This window comes from Vigna radiata, chromosome 6 (assembly GCF_000741045.1).
Source record: "Vigna radiata var. radiata cultivar VC1973A chromosome 6, Vradiata_ver6, whole genome shotgun sequence".
NCBI lineage: Eukaryota > Viridiplantae > Streptophyta > Magnoliopsida > Fabales > Fabaceae > Vigna > Vigna radiata.
In genome coordinates, this window is record NC_028356.1 from 21,112,936 (window position 1) to 21,134,411 (window position 21,476).

The 21,476-nt window shown below is 33.0% G+C and overlaps 2 protein-coding genes across 2 annotated transcripts; one reads left to right on the forward strand and one right to left on the reverse strand.

Annotated features, from left to right (window-relative positions):
• Positions 1-401: 401 nt before the first annotated feature.
• LOC106763564 lies at positions 402-8,672 on the reverse strand. The gene is made up of 8 exons (XM_014647735.1): positions 8,460-8,672; positions 8,287-8,411; positions 7,261-8,155; positions 6,949-7,172; positions 6,597-6,854; positions 6,206-6,500; positions 530-594; positions 402-480 (listed from the first exon to the last, which is right to left on the reverse strand). Exons 1-8 carry the CDS (start codon positions 8,670-8,672, stop codon positions 402-404), a joined length of 2,154 nt encoding a protein of 717 aa, XP_014503221.1.
• A 3,941-nt stretch (positions 8,673-12,613) lies between these two features.
• LOC106763825 (NAC transcription factor 56) lies at positions 12,614-14,820 on the forward strand. Its single transcript, XM_014647981.2, has 4 exons — positions 12,614-12,930; positions 13,060-13,367; positions 13,748-14,364; positions 14,540-14,820. Exons 1-4 carry the CDS (start codon positions 12,744-12,746, stop codon positions 14,565-14,567), a joined length of 1,140 nt encoding a protein of 379 aa, XP_014503467.1. The 5' UTR covers positions 12,614-12,743; the 3' UTR covers positions 14,568-14,820.
• The last annotated feature ends 6,656 nt before the right edge of the window (positions 14,821-21,476 follow it).

Below are 21,476 nucleotides of genomic sequence, written 5' to 3' on the forward strand. Positions count from 1 at the left end.
GTCAATTGTCAAAATATAATGGCTTAATTTCTCACACCAAGAGGGGCTGGATTGGTGAAACGCAAAAGCAAAGTCTTTTAAAATATTTTTCGCAAAAGGTGATGCCTTTAAAGCTTTCTTGAAACGCAAGGTAAAAGACTTTCTCATGCAATGGAAACTTAATCGAATGAGCACAGTATAAAGTCGATTAAATGTAAAAGAGTAGGGATTAGAAAATTCAAACACTGCTTTTTATACTGGTTCGGCCAACCTGCCTACATCCAGTGTTCTTCCAACCACGAGAAGCAAATGCACTATAATGATCGAGGTTTTTAGAACAACGCTTTTATAGAGACCTCACGTCAAAAATATAAAACACTTTTCTAACCCTCTAATCAAAATATAGGCAGTACATAACTAGACTAGCAGCAAGAATCCCCTCTCCTACAGTCTGTCCCTTTTGAGTCACCCTTAAAGTCAAGAACACCATTGTTCTTCTTCCTATAATCACAACAGGGAACACAACCCAATTTTCAGCAGATTGTAGAACCTGATCTTGTAGAAGACACCTATATGTGCAGATAGATCAGACTTTGAAAACACAGCAACCTTGTTCTTCAAGAACTCACAAGGAGATTATCACTATGGTTAATCTTGTTTTCTTGGAGTTTATCCTCTTTCTATAAGAATCAAACTTTCTACAATAGAATATGAAAATGTTAGAATCACAAAAGTCTTTACAGAAATCAAATTCACGTCAATTTATACTATAACACATCTCTGACGCATTTTAATCGACTATGCTACTAATGCAGTCGAATATAACAATTATGTTATAATAATTAGCAGCAGTCAAAGAAATTAATTGAATTCGCAATTAATGCAGTCAAATGACATTTAATGCTTATTCAACATATTTAAAAGTATGACCGTTAGACAGCTATATCAAGCATTAACAGAATTTCAAAACAGTAACAAACTTAGTTGAATGCAACACGCATGTGTAACAATGTAAATCATAGTTTTGAAAAACTTTCTCTTTGAAAAATCTCACAAAACACTTTGAAAAAGGTTTGTGCAAATACACGAGTTTTAATCTACTCACCCCATAATGAAATCGACTTGAAAATTGTTGTTTTGCCACACAATTAAAATTCAACATTAGTGCTTGTGGTTTTTCTTATCCAGAAACATGTGTCATGCATTCTTGTATAAAATCACATATATAACATAGTGAAATGTAACAAATAACACAGCAACAACACAATCATGTTCTCATATAAGCATATAACATGTAAGCATAGAACATGTAACACATAATACACATGTGTTATTAATTATGCGTTGTCATCATAAAAAAACTCAGATATTACTGAGATTGTGGGTTCAGCTAAACCAGTGCTCGCCCTATCAACAATCTCAATAGCACTATTTGAATGAACAGTGCAATTTTTGCTTATGTGGTCTATGTCAATTGTAAACACCATGGTTCACCATAGGGATGGCAAAAAAATCTGCGGGCACGGGTATTCGCCAGTAAAATTTGCGGCAGGTAGTTACTACCCGCAGATATTTACTACCCGCGAGTAACGGGTAGCGGGTATTTTAATACCTGCTTCTAAACGGGTCGGGTACGGGTAGTATACTACCCGACCCGCGGGTACCCATTACCCGAAAAAATAATAAAAAAAAATAATTTATATATTTTTTTACTTAAATTTAACTAAAAATTAAATAAAATTATATTTTATTAGGTTAAAATTAATTAAAATTAAATTTTAATTTATATTAAATTTAAGAAATATTATATTATATATATTTTGTAATTTTATTTAAATTTTTTATTTTAAAATGTATAAAATATTTTATTTTTTTTTGCGGTTATCCGCGGGTACCCGCGAGTATTTTTTAAACGGGTACCCGGCGGATAGTGGGTAGAATTTTATCCGGTGGTTCGGGTTGCGGGTAGGCACTATCCGTGCTCGACCCGATCCGTTGTCATCCCTAGTCCACCACCACCGCAAGACATAAACAAATTTGCACCAAAATCACAGTTCCATCTTCGAACAACCATGCACCTGCTAGATATGCCTCATCAAATCATCGTGAAACATGAATCCACCTCGAGCACGTAGCTACTGCTCGACCTCCACTATGAACGCAAATTGTGAAACCCTCGTGCACGTGAAATCCCTAATCTTGCATCGAATTTTTTTCAACCCCTTCCCTAATCAATTTTTTTTTTCAAAAAGCCCACACAAAAACCATCACTTCTCAATTCCTTTCCGTTATCAACAATCATCTTTCTCACACACACTTTATTCATCAATCTTGATTTTCTACCTCTATTATTCCCTTCATTCATTCTATTTTTCATCTTCACAATAAACCCAATCATTATCATCATCGTTTTTTACCATTACATATTTCATTCTTCTTCTTAATTCATCATCATTTCTCTCAATATGCTGAAAATATTTCTCTAGGGTTGTTGAGCTTCTCTCTGAGGTTGTTGAGCTTCTCTTTCGGATAGTTGAACTTTTCTAAGGTTGGAGAGCTTCTCTTTGGGATTGTCGATGGCAGTAGTGGCATCTCTAACAATCATGAGTTCATAGAACCCTAACGTCTATGAATAAGAATAGAGGGGTCATATCACAATGCACACCTCAAATAAAATATCATAGTGTTATAGAAATTGTCTATCATATACATTCTCTCATTAACAATTTAGATGAAATCATGATAAAGTACTAAATTAACCAAAATATAAATCAAATTAAATATGTAAAAAAAATGAAAACTACATCAAACGAAAAATGAAGGAAAAAAATTAATTCCATTTGTTTACACTGGATTTGATCTCAATTAAAGAACACATTATTTGAACTTTGAAAAATGACCAACTATTAATATAAGACAAGATTGAGTTTAGGCCACATTAATCTCAATTGCTAAAAAGGGTGAGGTTTAATAGCCAATTTAGTCCCCACTTTGGTTGAAAAATCTCAATTTAGTCCCTTGTTATAAAAGTGTTTTAAATTAGTCCTAACTTTTAAAATAGTGGGTCAGATTAGTCCCTTCTGTTAAATATAAGTTAACAGAGTTAATGGATGATGACGTGGCACAACTTAAAGCTAACTTGTCAAATTATGTCTGTCTATGCATTAGGCCGTGTTTGTTAATCAGTGTTTTGATTAAAAAAATTGGTCTCTTTAATTTGGGGAAAATCTGGTACAATTAAGGCAAGCTGCTGCGAAGTGAGAAAGAAAAGAGAAGGTATCGCGAATAAACACAGAACAGATTTGGAACAATGCTTGGTGGTGGTTCTCCTAGATTGCGAACATTGTACAGTGCTTGGTGGTGGTTCTCTTAGATTGCGAAGACGGTACAGTGCTTGGTGGTGGTTCGTGCTTCCCGAGTTGGTCTACCCTCTTTCAGAGTTCTTGGCTTAGTGCTTCATGGTTCGTATTTGTCTCGCTTTGGGTTTCGCTTTGAATTGGCAATGTCTTTGAATCAAGGTTGTTCGTCTTGCTCATGGGGGGCTCTCGTGGTGGTTCATCCAGAGGATTCGTTGGAAGCCCAATATGCCATTGTGGAGAGGTCGTTGTGGTGAGAGTGGCAAAAACAGTTAAGAACGAGGGAAAACAATTCTGGGGTTGTCCTAATTACAAGGTTTGTATTTTAATTTTTGAGATAAATTGTGTTGTTGAATATTGAAATTTTTGTGTTTGGATACTTTGAACAGCGGACAAGAAATGAAGAATTTCAAGGATGCAATTTCTTTAAGTGGCGTAATGAAGATAATGTAGACGATGCTGGTAGTACTATTGTTAGGCAAAGGAGAAAGATTAATAGCTTGGAGAAATGTGTTATGGGTTATCAGAAAAGGGAGAAGATGTTAACATGGATGTTATGTTTTATGGGGTTTATTAACATCATTCTTCTATGTATTTTGTTTAAAAGTCTATGATGTGTTGTATTAGACAGTTTATGCGAAGAACACTTTGGCATTGTTGTAATATGATGTTTCGAAATGAATGAGAAATCTCAATTGAAGCATTTGAATTTATGGTCTCATTTTATGATCTCAATATACCTGTCTGATATATAGATCATAAGTTTTATTGGGTAATACAAGTTTAAATGTAGATTCAAATCATTCTTCACTGTCCTTGATTTTTCACTAGGAAATTAAGATGGATGTTTCCCCTGCATATCCAAAAATTTCTTCTTAGACCTCTAAGGCATGTGTATCAATATTTTCTACTTTCTGATTTGTTGAGATTCATTTGCTGTCATAATGAGTGATGACAAGCTATTTGCAAGGCTGAAAATGACCAATAGATTACTAGATTTATAGGTACAATACACGAATTTTTCTTTGTAAAGGACTTACTAGTATATATATATATATATATATATATATATATATATATATCTGTGTGTGTGTGTGTGTGTGTGTGTGTGTGGTGTCTCATAACCAAAAATTGACAGAGGCAAGGCTTCCCCACGATTCTCTGTACAAACTTCTGAAATTTTTTCATAAAATTAAAGTAGCTCAAGAATCAAGATTGAAAATCCTTCTTCGAGAATTTAAACCTATAGAATATGATATAAAATATGATATCATATTGATTCAGTACCTCTTGTTTTGTAATAGCACCCTCTGATTAAAACAAATTTACAGCTGAATTGACATTTATATTAGTTGGGGAAGCATTGCTTATGTTGTTATCAGCCTGATTGATTTTGGTTTTGATTCTTTCAAGTGTGCCTCTGAACTATGATTGTCTTCCCCCACAGAACTGGAATTGAAATTAAATCCGAAGTTCCATTCATCAGATTGATGAGATACTGATGCAAGAGATGAACCAATTGTACTGTCAAATTTAAGTAATTCTATACTAGTAGGATAAATGTCAGCCTTCTCCTATGCTTTCTAATACCACAAAAATATGTCAATTCTATACTAGTTGGACTTTGATGTGCAACTGAATGCCGCAAATAAATTATCCACATGAAAAATTATTGGAATAAAATGTAGCAGTTTGCAGCTTCAGGGGAAAAATGCAGCTTCATATATTACATCAAGGACATATCTTTTCATGGTCACTATTTTAAATATTTCTTATTTTATGGCATACTTCATGTCTTTTGTCTAAGTCATTATTATTGTATTTGATAAAGGACATTATTAAATATTTCTTACTTTATGGCATACTTTATAATCATGTCCTATTCTTTATAAAAGAAAGAACTGGCCTATATATTAAAAAGTGCACTAGACGAATATAATAGAATTGAAAGAAAGAAATTAATATTTGTAAGGAAAATGAGGATAACTTAGNTGCTTACACCTTTGTTGTCTATAGTTGAAGCATAATTTAGCAACAAATATTTTCATACTCTCTTCCCACAAACTAAGTGATACAAAAATAAGTTCATAACTAATTGACAAGACAGAAGCACCACCCATATGCTCCCACATGCCAGATAAAAAGGCTGCACATTTTCTGTCACAACATGCCACTATAAAATATGCATCAGTTTTCACCAATCATAGTATGCTTCCATATATGAAGTCTTCTTATCCTCAACAATCTCTCTTTGTAATCAGTTCATAAACAGCTATACCCATTGACATGAAACTTCCAGCTCTAGCTTATTTGTGACCTGCATGTCCTGTGTTTGGATAAACATTGATGAGATTATGTAACAATTAGTAAGTTCAGTGTAATTTGATCATAACCAGTGTGAGATAAGAACTGCCTAAAATTTTCTTAACTCAATCATTCTTTTAATGAAGTTTATATATAATCAAATAAACAGTAGTTCCAAATACAAGATTACAAGATACCCAAATCAGAATTAAGTTCCAAATACATCTCAATGTTTACAAAAGAGCCATTACTTGGCTGTAACATAAAGTGACATCTAAATCAGTCCTAAACTCTAGATGACTAAGTTTGTTCTAATCCACAATGAGTAAGCTGACCCGGTCCTGCAGTTCACTGAGTTTGTTCAACTTCGGTGTCAGGTTGGTGGCTTGATTGAGATTGACTATGGTTTGTTAGAGGAGCTTGTAGGCATCTATTTCTTTTGTGACCAAGCTGTCTACATATGGAACATCTCTTACGAGTTCCATTTTGCTTAAGTTGTGTGTCATCCTTCTTTAACTCCCAAGCCTTTAGCCTTCTCTTTTTTTTTTTGGTCTTCCAAGTAACACCCTTTTAGGTGGAGGCAAAACATCAGGATGAGATGTTATTTCCCATATTTCAGGATCGTTCACTGGGTATATGATTGGAGTGTATGTTTCTTGGTATGTTGACTTTGTAAACCAATGTGGGACGTGGTCTTGTCCATTGATGTTCAAAAAGGTCATGGCAGCTAGTGCATGACAACATGGGATGCCTGTTAATGTCCACTTTCTACAACTACATTCAAATTTATCTATGTCAACCACATACTTCTCACTAATCATTGAAGTGTGTCTCACCTCAAAGATTCTCAGTCCTGACCAACTGCAATGATAACCAATTTAAATCAATATTTACAGTCAAATATTTAAAACATAAACATAAACAAATATTTAAACTAATGTACTCATCTGCTCATACCTTGGTATCCAATATTTAGTCAACTGCAATTCCTTTTCAAATCTGTTTTTAATCTTTGGGCAAAGAGAAGATTCAGATGTAGTTATTTTTTGTCTATTTGTTGCCCACCTCTTCATGAGATACAAACGAATTTCTTCCATCATTGTGATGATGGGCTTACCTCTTGCATGTAATATTACACTGTTAAAGGCTTCAGACATATTATTCACTAAGGTGTCACAAATAGCTTGCCCTGTAAACCTTGACCGTGACCAAAATCTACTTAAACAAATAAGAAGTAAAATATATCAGTTGAGAGAACAAACAAGATTAAATATCAAAAATTGATTTAAAGGCATCTAGATTGACAAACCTCGGTGGAATGGTTACCAAGTATTTAAAGGCATCTGGATTCACATCTTTAATTTCTCTCATCGTTGCCTCCCATGCTTGAGGGTGTGTTGATGTTGCTGCCTTCCATAATAGACGTTTTAGAATTTGCCCAGGAAACCTCTTCCTTAAATTGGCATAAATGTGGCGCACACTAAACCTTTGTTCCACACCAGGGAGAAGTTCTTGTAATGCTGGTAAAAGTCCCTATAAACTAAAAACATAAAGGTATACAAGTTCATATAAAATAGATGAAGGTTTGAAAGAAAAAAAAATAATGGTGTAAGTTACTCACTTTTTGTTGATCTGAAACATATGTAATTTTTGAAGAAAGCTCCACACCACCAAGATCATCAATGAGCAATTCTAAAAACCATCCCCAATTGTCCTCATTCTCCACCTCCACAACAGCATATGCCAATGGACACATTTGGTCATTCCCATCTCTTGCAACTGCAGTTAACAACTCACCTCCATATTTTCCTTTTAAGAAAGAACCATCCAAACCTATAATAGGCCTACATGACACGAAGTTGTCCTTACAGGCCTTCAAACACACGTATAGTCTCTTGAATATTCGAGTTTCCTCATTAGGTTCAACATGAACTTTGACAGTTGAACCAGGATTTGACCGAAGCAACTCATTGGCATAGTCATACACTCTTTTATACTGTTCTTTAAAATCACCTTCTATTTGTTTAATAGCAATTGTTTTTGCCCTACATGTTGTAGATGGAGACACACCAATGTTCCACTTCTTAGAAACTTTGTTATGAATGTTATACAGATTAATATTGGGATTCTCTTTTATCGTCTTCTCTAACCTCCCACTCAACCATTTTGATGTCATTAAACGAATGTTAAATTCTCTACTACATGTGTGCTTGTCTACAATTTTCCTTAGCTGCCACGTCTTTTCAACTGTCTTATATGCACAATATGCATTCCATGGACATTTCCCTTTTGCCCCAGAACATTTGACACGGACTCTTCTCTTGTCATTTTTATAAACTTTCAATTTCCTACCATTCTCTACTCCATACGTCTTTATAGCTTCTATAAAATCTTTTTTTTCGAGGAAGTACGTCCCCACTTCCCATTTATACTGTTCCATACTTTTGGGCATTGAGAAAACACCAAAATCCCCATACCCATCCCTATCATCATCTGTGTTATCACTTTCCACAACACTGTTCAAAGTCTCAGATTCCCAATCACTATCAGATAAACCCCTAGGTCCAGTAACCTCTACTTGGTTAGTAGGTTCAAATATATCAAATTCAACTTCATCTCCATGGTCAGACAATAATCCTCTTCAGACCCATCCTCTTCAGCATCCTCATGTCCCTCTACCTCACCCTCTACTTCTACCTGCCCCTCTACATCAGCCTGAACATGTGCCTCCACACCATCATTTGCTGTCTCTGTTTGTACTTCTACCACACCCTATACATCACCCACTGCATTTGTCTTTACTTCTAATTCAGCTTCTACTTGAGGCTCTACAGTACCCACTGCCTCCAACTCCAAAACATACTCAGGCTCACACACCATGTGTATAGCATAAAGGTGAGCTTCACCATTCAACATAGCAATATTGACCACATGACAAGCACCTTTGTCATCAGATAAAGGTTCCAAACAATCTTCTAACACAGGACCACAACCCAATGAATACCACAACTCTTTTACATTTACATAACCCATCTCCTTAAGAATAGCTAATATTTCAAAATAACTCCATCTATCAGGGTCTATTTTTAAAGTTGTGGTTTGACCATAGTTGTATCTAAATGTCCCATTATTCTCAAATTTACCCCATGATGAAACACAACTTTGATGTCTGAGTTGGCCATATTATCTAAAACATAAATTGCTCACAGTTAATTTATGCTTAACATGCTTAACCCAAAAGTTATCTAAGAAATAAACAAAACATAAACATAATTTTTATAAACAAAGCAAAAGCACAATTAACACAATAAACAAAGCAAAAGCACAATTAACACATAAAACAAAACAAATTCTGCAACACAGGACCACACACTATCAGGGGGACCACAACCACAATGCTGCAACAGAAACAAAGCAAATGCCCACATAATGGGGGACACCATACAAAAATCAAAACTAATGAGGGACCACGGCGAAAACAACAAAACACAAATCAGAATCACAACCCATTATAAACGCACCTTCGAAAGCTGACTTCGTAATACCCACCAACTCAATCTCTGAAAATGCGTGTCCAAATCTCCCCTCGAATGGTCTTTACACAATCTTTGTGTTCGCGATAACGTTTCTCTCTTGTTTCGCACAAATGAAAAATCTCCCCTAGCTACACGATTTTTGTTCTGTGTTTGTTCGCGATACCGATACCTTCTCTTTTCGCACTTCGCAGCATGCCCTAATGTACCAGATTTTCCCCAAATTAAAGAGACCATTTTTTTTAATCAAAACACTGATTAACAAACACGGCCTAATGCATAGACAGACATAATTTGACATGTTAGCTTTAAGTTGTGCCACGTCATCATCCATTAACTTTGTTAACTTATATTTAACAGAAGGGACTAATCTGACCCACTATTTTAAAAGTTAGGACTAATTTAAAACATTTTTATAACGAGAGACTAAATTGAGATTTTTCAACCAAAGTGGGGACTAAATTGGCTATTAAACCAAAGGGTGATGTTATATCTTGGTCAATTAAGTTAGGAAAATAATGTTTTAACACCATTTTTTGACATCATTTTGACACTGCACACGTGTCAAAATGTGGTTGGATGATTTCAAATTAAAAAAACAAACTTTGGTTTTTCTCTTCCAAATATACCTCTGCCTCAACTTTTTTAATTTGAAATCATCCAATTACATTTTAACACATGTGCAGTGTCAAAATAGTGTCAAAAAATGGTGTTAAAATATCATTTTCCATGTTATCACGTTAATTGTTGGCTTTATGTATCCTATTGGAAGTTGAACATTTTTGACAACCATAAAATTTGTATGATAAACTTATACGATATGTTGGACGTGGTAATTTTTCATAATTTCTTTATTAAAAAAATCTTTTGTGGTCAAGAAAAAATAATGTAAATAAATTATCATTAACCTCAAATTGAGGTTACGACATATCATTTTGTAACGTAACAAAAAAAGAAGTTTCAAACCACGTATATCACTTATCGTTTAACCATTTTGATATGCTAAAAAAATCCCGCATCACTTTAAAGTCACATAGTTTACATTTTTTGTTTCTTAATCCAAATAAAATAAATAAAAAGCTAGTGTGGTTAAGTAAAGAATTTAAAGAATAATTAACTTTTAAATGGATGAGATTTTGTTCGGTATATTTTTATTTTCTATTTTGTTATCAACTAAATTGAAGTTTTATTTTATTTCTTCCTTTTTTTTTTATTTTCCTTCATAAAGATGATAAAATGTCATCATGCATTTATGTTGATTATGTTATCATGTCTCCCTCTTTTTAATCACATTGTTTTCATATACAAAGACATTCTCATTCACATTGAAGGAGTTTGCCCTTCAACTATAATAATAAAAGTAATTAGCTTATCCAATCAACGTGTTTAACATCAATGAAAAAACTTGAATTTGTTAAACATATTATCAGAAATTCAAATTCTTATGCATGTATAAATAATTTATTAAAAGAGAGAAATTTTATTTTAATAATGAATCGTTGATCAAAAGAAAAAAAAATAAAAAAGTTGTTAGATATTTTGACCCTAAGTTGAAGTAGTCACCACCTTGTGTGTGTCAGGTTAGTGATAGTAGGACCCTCTGGTCGGTCATAGAATCAGCATCTGGGCCCCACATCATACTCTAACTATCTCTTCTTTTCTCTCTCAAAAAAATAACTCTTTATTATTTTCACTATCTTCATTGCATCATTTGCTTCTTCTGCTATTCCAAATCTCCATTTTTCTTTTGTCTTTATCCTCTCTCTGCCTTAGTCAAACCCATCCTACAAATTTCAATTACACAATTGCTAATGACATTATGCTCTCGTCACACAATGCCTTATTAATATCAAAAGTACTAAACATATTATATCAAAATTAACGTTAATTTTTTTTTTATTTTAAACTTTTAATTATAGTATATAATTATTATAAAAAAGAAATTTTATATAATGAAATTAAAAATTATTACAAACTACACTGCAAGACATTAATTTAGTTTTAAATTTCATACCAACACCTATCTCTCATTATAAAGTACTGTAGAATAAATTTGATGACTTTTAAATAATTTTAATACTTTTTAATTAATTAACCGTGTAAAATCATTCCACAGTATTGCGGGAGACCGTTAAACTCCATACGAAAACAATATTTACATTTCAAATGAAATTAATCCTTAGTATTTGTATGCGTAAATATTTTTGAAAATGTAATATCAAATAAAAAAAATTGAATAACATCTAAAGAAACAGATAAACGTGTTACGATTTGGTATATAGGTAATAAAAAAAAAGACAAAACTGAGAACATATTTGTGTGTAAGATTTTGATGAACTCATGTTTCCTTGAACAAACAGTTTCTTGGGTTTCCAATTTTCACTCGTAAAATTAATTAAGCAATTAATAAGTTTCTAATTATATACATAGAATTTGAGACCCGTAATCTCTTCTGACTATAATTAATCAGTATATCACCATGTTGAATATTGTAGTTGAAGTTAAATGAGTGAAATTAATTATTGACTAGGAACAGCAAGCCCTGTGTTTTTATATATGATTTTCAATTTTTCTTAGAATGTGGTGGACTTTGATCGACATCATTGTTTTTCGTAGGATTTATCAATATGATTTAAATCCTAATATTAAATAGGAAATACCAAAATATAATAAATTAAATCAGTGTTTCCCTTTTAACACAAACCCCTATAGTACTAATAGTAAGTAATGAGGGTTTAATTAGCATAAGTGGAATATATACTCATATAGTAATATATTAAGTTTAGTCTATAGAAACGAAAAAGAATTAATAATTTAATGTGTGAAAAGAAAGACTCCCAAGCCTTAATTAGATTTCATGGTAGAGAAAGATATATGATTAAAAATTGAGAAGAATAAAATAGTGTGGCTGAGAAAAGATGTAAAAATAAGATGTATTATTCTTACTTACCATTCGCATGGTTGGAGGTAGGAAGTGGGATTATGGGATGGGTCCCACGTGATTAGCATGGTAATTTTCTTGTTAGAAATGGATTGGTGACTCCAACAAAAGCAGAGACTAAAATCTTATCTTCACCACCACACCTCACACTTATCATTCCACTCCACACTTTTTCTTCCATAACACAAAGTACAATTAAAATCACCATCAGTGAAAAAAAACCACACAATAATAATAATTATAAAAACAAACTGCACACCACACCCACGTGTCAACCCCTCCTTCATTTAGAATCCCATGTGTCAACCTGTCAACGGCCAGAATTCCAGTTCACGTCATCATCACACACCCACCTTTCTTCCACACACGCGCCGCCACCTCACTCCACTGGGTAAATCCATTGGATGCTTCCGTAGACCCTTCCGCACTGGATGCTTCCTTCTCCCGTACCAATATAAAACATGGGCCTCACCCTTATGTGGGGTAGCAAAAACAAAACATTTCGTCCCAACTAATAACATGTTTTCTGTGGAAGCCATGGCCATAACATAACCACCACTTGAAAGAACCCATCCTAGTGAAAACAAAACAACCATAACAAACACAGACCCCAGCTTTGATTCGCTCACCATGGAGAGCACCGACTCTTCCACCGGTTCACAACACCAGCCGCAATTGCCACCTGGCTTCCGCTTCCACCCCACCGACGAGGAGCTCGTCGTTCACTACCTCAAGAAAAAAGCAGCTTCGGTTCCTCTTCCCGTCGCCATAATCGCTGAGGTTGATCTCTACAAGTTCGATCCATGGGAGCTACCCGGTAATTGCAATTCATCCAAGGAATACAAAGACTCACACTTTACGTTCAAAACCGAAATGGGTTTGTTTTCTTTTTCGTATTGATTTTGTTTTTCTTTTGAATTTTTCTTTTTTTCTTATGCTTTGCCAGCTAAGGCCACGTTTGGGGAGCAGGAGTGGTACTTCTTTAGTCCGAGGGACAGGAAGTATCCGAACGGTGCGAGGCCAAACAGGGCGGCCACTTCTGGGTATTGGAAGGCCACTGGAACCGATAAGCCCGTGTTAACCTCTGGGGGAACCCAGAAGGTTGGAGTGAAAAAGGCTTTGGTTTTCTATGGAGGGAAGCCCCCAAGAGGAATCAAAACTAATTGGATCATGCATGAGTATAGGCTTGCTGATAACAAGCCTAACAATAGGCCTCCTGGCTGTGACTTGGGCAACAAGAAAAACTCTCTAAGGGTAATTCACCACAATTTGATTTATATACACATGTCACACCTTCAACAGAATTTCATCATTTTATCACATCATCTATTTCTTAATATGATATCTTAGATGTGGTGATATGATGGATTTGTCTTGAATGTCCGTATGAAAATGTTTTACTTTGATGGATACAGTTTATTCAGATGCTGTTCTTCAATCATCAGTATTGGAGTTTCTTCTATATAATATGTGTAAAATAAATATTTTTGATCAAAATATTGTACATGTTAACCATGTGCGGATTTGAGAAACTTTATCTGTGTTTGGTTGAGGAATTAAATATTATGTTGCCTTTTTCTCTGTCCCTTTTCTGGGTTTCTGAATGTTGTGCTTTTGGATATGTGTTTGTTTAGCTTGATGATTGGGTGCTGTGCCGAATCTACAAGAAGAGCAATACGCACAGGTCTCCGATGGAGCATGACAGGGAAGATTCAATGGAAGACATGATTGGAGGGATTCCTCCTTCGATCAACGTGGGTCACATGAGTGGGAGGTATCATCACCATCATCATCATCTTTCAAAGATGTCAACAGGCTACAGCAGTGCATTGCTGGAAAATGACCAGAACCTGTTGGAAGGGATGATGATAGGTAACGGATCAGTGATGAACACAAGTACGACTGGTACTACAGCTGGTGGCATGGGGGCCTCAAACTCCAAGGCAGAGCTTCCTTTTGTGCCAACCATGACTCACTCTTCCAACACTTGTAAAAGAACACTGTCGTCGCTGTATTGGAATGATGAGGATTTGGCTGGCACCTCATCATCCAACAAGAGGTTGAATTTGGAAAGTGGGGACAACAATCACGGAAGTGTTGTGAGAACTGATCAAGATAATGGCACTGCCACCTCAATTGTCACTCTGCTTAACCAGCTCCCTCAAACCCCTTCATTGCACCAGCAATCTATGTTGGGATCCATAGGCGATGGACTTCTTAGGACAACATATCAAATACCAGGAATGAATTGGTATGCTTAGAAAAATATTTCAGGTTTATTTAATTATTGATGAACAAGGAGATGTTGAATTACTATAAGAAGGATATATGATGTGATCCTCAGCTGGTTACAGTATATACACTCTCTTGATGATGCCAATTAGATTGTAAAGATTTTAATGGGATATTGAGATTTTGGTTGTTAGGAACTTGGAAGCAGTTGTTAGAGTCTGATCAATTAGATGGGCCTCATCGAATGAACTTGTTCAACCATTGGAGGTAGCTGCAGGCAATAACAACGCTAAAGGTGAGGCCATGGGATATTTTTAGCTAAAATTAAATATAGCTTTATACGTATATATAGATATTTGCTTGTTTTATTGGTATGTAAATAAAAATGGTGGTGTGCTCTTCATGTACAAATATTCAAAAGAGAAGAAAGATTTCAATTCAGCAGTTATATGTATACCTTGATTTAGGATACAAATTAATGAGCTTTGTGTAGATCATATACCTTGATTTAGGATTCATATATGTGAATTAAAAAAACAAAAGTAGTGTCTGTCAATGTATTTCTGTATTGTTCTTAAGAGCTTGATATATACATAAATATTGATTTCATTTTCATTGGTTTTATTTTCATCTGGGGTGTGATGAATTGTGACTGACTACAGTTAGCAGAATTGTAGCAAGATTTTATTTTGTCCAAGTGTAACATATATGGTAACGAATTCTCGATCACGTCTCTGCATGTAACCTAGCTAGAAGGTTGTTTGTCTCACTCACATCTTTATCCTTTTGCCCAGAATTATTCCCCACGAATCTTATTGAGTTGGAACATGTGTATAAGCAAATAAACACATATAAAGTATGCAATATTAATTTGTTTGTTATGAAATAATTTTCACCACGTCCTATGCGATGTGCAACTTATTAGCTAGAGAAGCTTTTCTGGTTTACACGCACCAAGTGAGTTAATGAATTTTGTTCCAACGTGATATACAAACGTAATATGAAAACGAATTTTTTTTTTTCTCAGAAAATATTCTACATGATGATATTTGTCTTATACTATGTCAAGTAAAAAGTAGTAATTAGTATTGAAAAATTAATTATGATTAAGTTAATGATTATTTTATTAATGATATCCGTTCACGTATGATGATGATGATGATGTTATTACTGTCTTGGGAGAGAGGTATGATGAAAGGAGTGGTAGTGGATGTTGATGCATCGCCTATTTAATTACTTAATCTTATCACATTATCTTAAACCTTAATGTTATTAAATGGATATTTGGGTTGTGATGCCATGAGACTCCATGATTATCCGGGACTAGTTTTGGTGCTGTCAATTTTTGTTTCCCTATTTTCTCACTTCTAAAAATGTCATTGACTCGTACAACCCATATCTCAGGATAAGCTACCCTTTTTCTTTTTCCACTACAAAACCAGTACAAATAAATTCACACAGATAATTCAAGTATACCTCATCATCTGCACAAAATCTGACACTCCACCTTACTTAATCATAATCAATTCGACATGCGCACATCAAAAGTTCAAGATGACGTAATATCAGATTAATAATAATAATAATAATAATTCAAGACTAATTAATTAACAAGCAGAGATGATAGGAGAAGTGAAGAAAGATCAAATGACATATAAGCTGCTGCATCAGCAAAACATTTTCACTTTGATGACAGATACCCAGATGAGAGCAATAAGAAAATTTTGAAATGCAGTGAGGTAGGTGTGATTGAATCTGAAAAGGGTATGAGATATTTGAGGATGGGTGTCATTTTCTTTCCTGGGAGTGATAAGACGTAGTTAACTATATTCCACCAGCCAGAGGTCACGCAAATAGACAACAAAGTCGATTTCAGTAGCAGCTAGCTTTCTTTCTGGCTTGACTCTAAGGGACCATTCTTGCTATCATCTAAAGGAATCATTATCCTAATACCACACAAATTTAATACCCTTTTAATTGCATTCCCTTCTCATGAAAGAATACAAATCAACTTTATCAAATTTACCATCATTTGTGCTTCGTTTTGGAATGGATATCATAACGATTTTTTTTCACTATTATTGCTCTTGCTATGCATGCCTCACTTCTTTCTAATGCTCTCACATACCCTAAATGCATCCAATCAATCTCATCATCCATATGCTGCCCAATTTCAAAAACACACAACCATACATCCCTAACAAGACAGGGAAAACAAAGACACATAAACCCTAAACTTTTATAACCTCTATCAAACAACTTCTCAAATACAAAATATTAAAATCACTTAGATCACTTATCTTATTTTCATTTCTCAGTCAGACACTTATCTTATGATATATCTTTTTTTATAATTTTCCATTTTGATGTTATTTCAATTTCAATTAATTAATTAGTCTTCTAATTTCAATTTTAAGTTTTTACATACCATATACACATAAAAGAATGCATCTTTGCTTAAATAATATAGTTTTATGGTTAATACATATGAAAGTCTTATATTATATATTTAGTTTATTCATCTCTAATAAAATATAATCTTAAACTTATGATAGGGATATATATAATATCAAATTATTCAAATTTAGATCGGTTAATTCCATATATACTAAGTGGGATAAGTTTAACATCTAATTATTGTAAACTTTTATTATCCCAGTTGATAATAAAGACTCAGCATATATTTCCTTAAAATGACTTCATCATTATTTAAGATTGTGATTTCTTTATCTTATTTGCTTCTATTTTATATATTAATTAATAAATAAATCATAAATATTTTAAAATATTTGCTCAAGTGTCATTGAAAGTGGCCTTTTATATACGCAGATGGGTAAATAGTGGATGTAGTACAATAAATATAGACATATTTAGGTTATTTAATTATGTTGATTTTATTTGCATTTCGTAAATGGTTAACTGAATATGTGTATCAACCTTTAGTAATTGGTACATATCTTTATTAAAAGTGAAACTAATTCTAATATGAAGTTAATCTTCTAAAAGAATATTTTATCATTTACTTTTTACTTTGTAAATTTACATTCCTTAAGAATTATTTCAAGAATTTGCATATTAAGATTATTTTTTTCTTTTAATAAACATATATTACAATTCCAAAAGATGAAATTTGTACTCAATTATATTAAATATTAATGAAATTTAAACAAAACTAACATAATTGAAATTAATGAGTTTTTCTTTTCTAATTGTACTAAAACTGATATATATTGACTAATTACCTTAAGTAAAATAAAAACTATATTGTTTTCGTATGTTATGATTAAGAAATCAGAATCAAATTTACATATGATTAATAACTAAGTTAATAAATTTTTATAACTTGGAAACTTAATGAATGAATTGATAAAATCTTTTGCATTTAAAAGACTATTTTGCTATTGATTTTTCCACGGAGGATAAAAAGTCAAACTAAGTTGGGGTAACAAATTTGAAAATAGGTGTGACCTTTTTAACTAGTTGTAGGGCAATGAAAATTTGAAAGACAAATGCTATAATTTACACACGTAGAGAGATAGAGAGTGTTGTCTTTGTCATGTTAATCAATTTGTGGCACTTTTCACCGCAAAACAAGAAAACAAATTGGACAAGTTTGAGAGTTGGAATGAGATTTTGATAAGCAGGATAAAGATCTATGGAGGTTTTGACTTGTTGTATTGAATTTAATAATTGAGGGTATAAGTTTGTTCCTTTTCATAGATGGAACTTGCCGGAAAGAAAAGAAAGAAGGTCTCTGAATGACGATTGATGTGTTGTATATCCAGCTAAGTACAAATAAATTCCATGGAAAATGATAATACATCATAATAATATGTGGCAAAAAAAGTCCATTAGAAGAATCTGCCTCTCCCCTTATAAGATCTATTACTTGTGTGCCTTTGGAAACATGAAAGACTGAATCACTTGGGTGAAAAAAAAACCACCAAAGCAACATAATTGGATACCACTTTGGAGTGTATATAACTAGTGTAAATATATTTTTTATAGTAATTTTTTATATTAGTTAAAATTCATCAAGTATAGAAAATGGTTAAGTGATAGTATAGTACATATGATAAGTTATTTTATATTGGTTGTACTCAAAACAAGTATAGAAAGTGACGTAGTGACAAAACTGTAATATAGAAAGTTATTTTTCTATATAATATATATATATATATATATATATATATATATATATATATATATATATATATATATATATAAAATGAACTTGTATTATGCCTCTAATTAAATCTTTCATATTATGTGACTCTTATTAAATCGGTAATTACAATTGTATCATTTTTGTATCTATCCTTGTTTAAAATGCTAACAAACATGAGAAATGAAATAAAAAGAGTGCAACGAGAATTCTTATGGGAATGAGAATATAGTTGTAGAAAGATTATGGATCAAATGAGATAACATTTCTAAATCCAAAGAACAAGATGACTTAGGAGTTAGAGATATCAAAATTTTCAATATAGCTTTATTAGGAAAATGGAAGTGGAGATTAGAAAAAGAAAATTTTGGTCTATAAAAAACTATTTTAGAATCAAAGTATGGATCGGAGAAGACTAAATAACAATATTGAAAGTAAATTTGAATCATGGTGGTGGAGTGATTTAAGAAAAGTATGTGAAAAGGTAAAAAAATAAAATTGGTTTGATAATAATATCTCTTGGAATAAGGGAAGAGGAAATAAGATTTTGTTTTGGAAAAATAATTGGCTAAGTGAGGGTTCACTACTTGAAAAGTTTCCAAGAATGTATGTCAATTCTCTTACTAAAGAGACTACCTTATGATAGATTGGTTTATGGAATGATGGCTCTTAAGAATGGAAATTAGAATGACAACAACAATAGTTGGAATAAAAGAAATATAAGGGAAATAAATTGGTACTTAAGTTGGGTGAATGTACTTTAGATAAGAATAACGAAGATGGATGAGTTTGGAAGGATGGTGACATTAACGAGTACACGAAATCAACATGTATAACATTATTAGAAACAGAAATAGAATTAGAGATGCAGACTTATATGGTCAACTCTAGAAAATTAAAGTCTTACCAGTTGCATTACATTTTGCATAGAAAGTAATGATAAACAAAGTTGCAACTCATGATAATCTAATCAAAATAGGGATGAATGTGATAAAGAATGTATGTGTTATGTGCGAAAGTGGTGAAGAAATAGTACAACACTTATTCTTCAATTGTATAACTATACAAAACATTTGGAAAAGGTGTGATAAATGGGCTAGCATTGTTACATCACATTACAATGCAACAAAATATCACTTTTATTGGTTTATCCACATATAAGGTTAGGTAATACAATATGGAAATGTATATGGATTGCTACAGTATGGACTATTTGGATACATATGAGTAACATCATCTTTAGAAGTAAGGTGAAAGATGTTGATGAGGTCTTTAATCTAGCTCAAATAAGTCATAGACTTAGATTACTAATAAGTTCCTAATGTTAGTTCCTCTTACTTGGATGCCCAATTATGCATAAAAATTGTAGGTATTTAATTAGTCTTATGGGTCTATGTTTACACAGATCTAAAAGCATTGTGGTGGTTTGGTCTAGTTGGAGCGCATGTAATTGGAAGGGAAACTAAATAATCATATGCACGTACAACAATCCTTAATGTATGTCCATTTCATTATGTTGTTCAGATTCTATATTTGTCATTGCATGAAATGGAGTCATACAACCAACAGAGGTGTGTTGACTCTACAAATTAATAAAGGAGAAATGGTTTTAGTTTACTTGACATAAATTTAAATTATAAAGGTCAAATTAGACATCTATGATCATATGACAATAATGTTCTTGATCAAAATTTTATCTATACGAAGGTAACTAAAAATTATAATGTCACTGACATAATAGGCATGAGTGATTTATACATGTCGCCTATTAGGTTGGCTCTTAATTGAGTCAATGTGGATAAAACTTGAATGAAGAGTAGTGTAAGACTTGCGGAATATAAAAATATCTTTTATTTTAATTTTATATTTTGTGGTATTAAATATTTAATTATGGTGTATATTGGTGAGTAGAATGTCTTGAGAAAGTGAATAAGAATTAATTAATGTTAGTTTTATATTAATTTTCAAAATTGCATGAAATAAGGCTTAAGTGGCATTGTTTGCACTATATTATCAACCAAAATGAAGTGGTTTAGTGGTGAGTGCATGTGCAAGGGGTTTAGAGGCCATGGGTCATGGGGGACCTACATGATGTAGGAGAGAGAAATTGAAGTGTGAAGCTTAGTCTTTGCTACGTAAACTTTGCAAAGGGAGTGAATAAGTAGTATTTTGTTGGTTTGCTTCCTTATTTTGAAATGGTGCATGTGAAGCTACGTATTGCAGACAAAGAGGTTGTATGTTTGTGTGTTTTTCTTTGCTTTGAGAGAACAGAATTGTCGTGATTGGTGGCTTTGTGGTGGCTTGGAGAAAGTAGGAAATTAAGAAGACTTGGCAAGGTGATAACGGTTGAATATATCGTTATCTGTGATGCAATTTTGATACTAAATCACCTCTTCTTGAATTAGAAACTTGTTTGAACTCATATTTTTGCTTTAATTTTGTAAATAAGTGAGTTTAGGTTATATTTTACAATTTTATCGCTAAATTTCCTTAATTTTGTAGGTTATTGGTATGAGTTGGGAGAGAAGCAAAAGTATGAAGGAGTCGGAAATCAAGGAGCAAGCAGAGCTGTAAAAAAAGAGAAAATAACGCAGTGCAGAAAAATCCGCCCAAGTTGAGCGCCCCTTTTAGGGATATGAGTTTTGGTTGTCTTAAGCTCCTATTCGTAATGCAGAATTCATTATTAGGGATGCAAGGGATTGTGGTCTAGTAATTAAGGATAGGCTTTCTGTTAGCAAAATGGTGAAGATGAAGTTTTGATGATGCCCAAATTAAGTCAAGATTTATCAAGATTCATGAAGATCCTTTGAAGACTTATTTTTGTTATGAAAAGCTTTTGTAATAATTGTNTTTTATTGNCTAGGACTTAGATTTTCATTGGTTTTGATTCCATATACTTTCATACATTGTAATTAGTGTTAAGAGTCAAAATCGTACTGTTTTAATCGATTAAAACTAGTATTAAT

Bases quoted from the DNA above. Each gene is read 5' to 3' on its own strand.
- LOC106763564 (XM_014647735.1), bottom strand. From the start codon at position 8,672: ATGGGTTATGTAAATGTAAAAGAGTTGTGGTATTCATTGGGTTGTGGT. The intron at 7,173-7,260 runs GTGAGTAACTTA...TTTAGTTTATAG, and splicing joins ATGTTTCAGATCAACAAAAA to GGACTTTTACCAGCATTACA. The intron at 481-529 runs GTTCTACAATCT...TTGTGATTATAG, and splicing joins GGTGTCTTCTACAAGATCAG to GAAGAAGAACAATGGTGTTC.
- LOC106763825 (XM_014647981.2), top strand. From the start codon at position 12,744: ATGGAGAGCACCGACTCTTCCACCGGTTCACAACACCAGCCGCAATTG. The intron at 12,931-13,059 runs GTAATTGCAATT...ATGCTTTGCCAG, and splicing joins CGATCCATGGGAGCTACCCG to CTAAGGCCACGTTTGGGGAG. The intron at 14,365-14,539 runs GTATGCTTAGAA...TTTGGTTGTTAG, and splicing joins CAAATACCAGGAATGAATTG to GAACTTGGAAGCAGTTGTTA.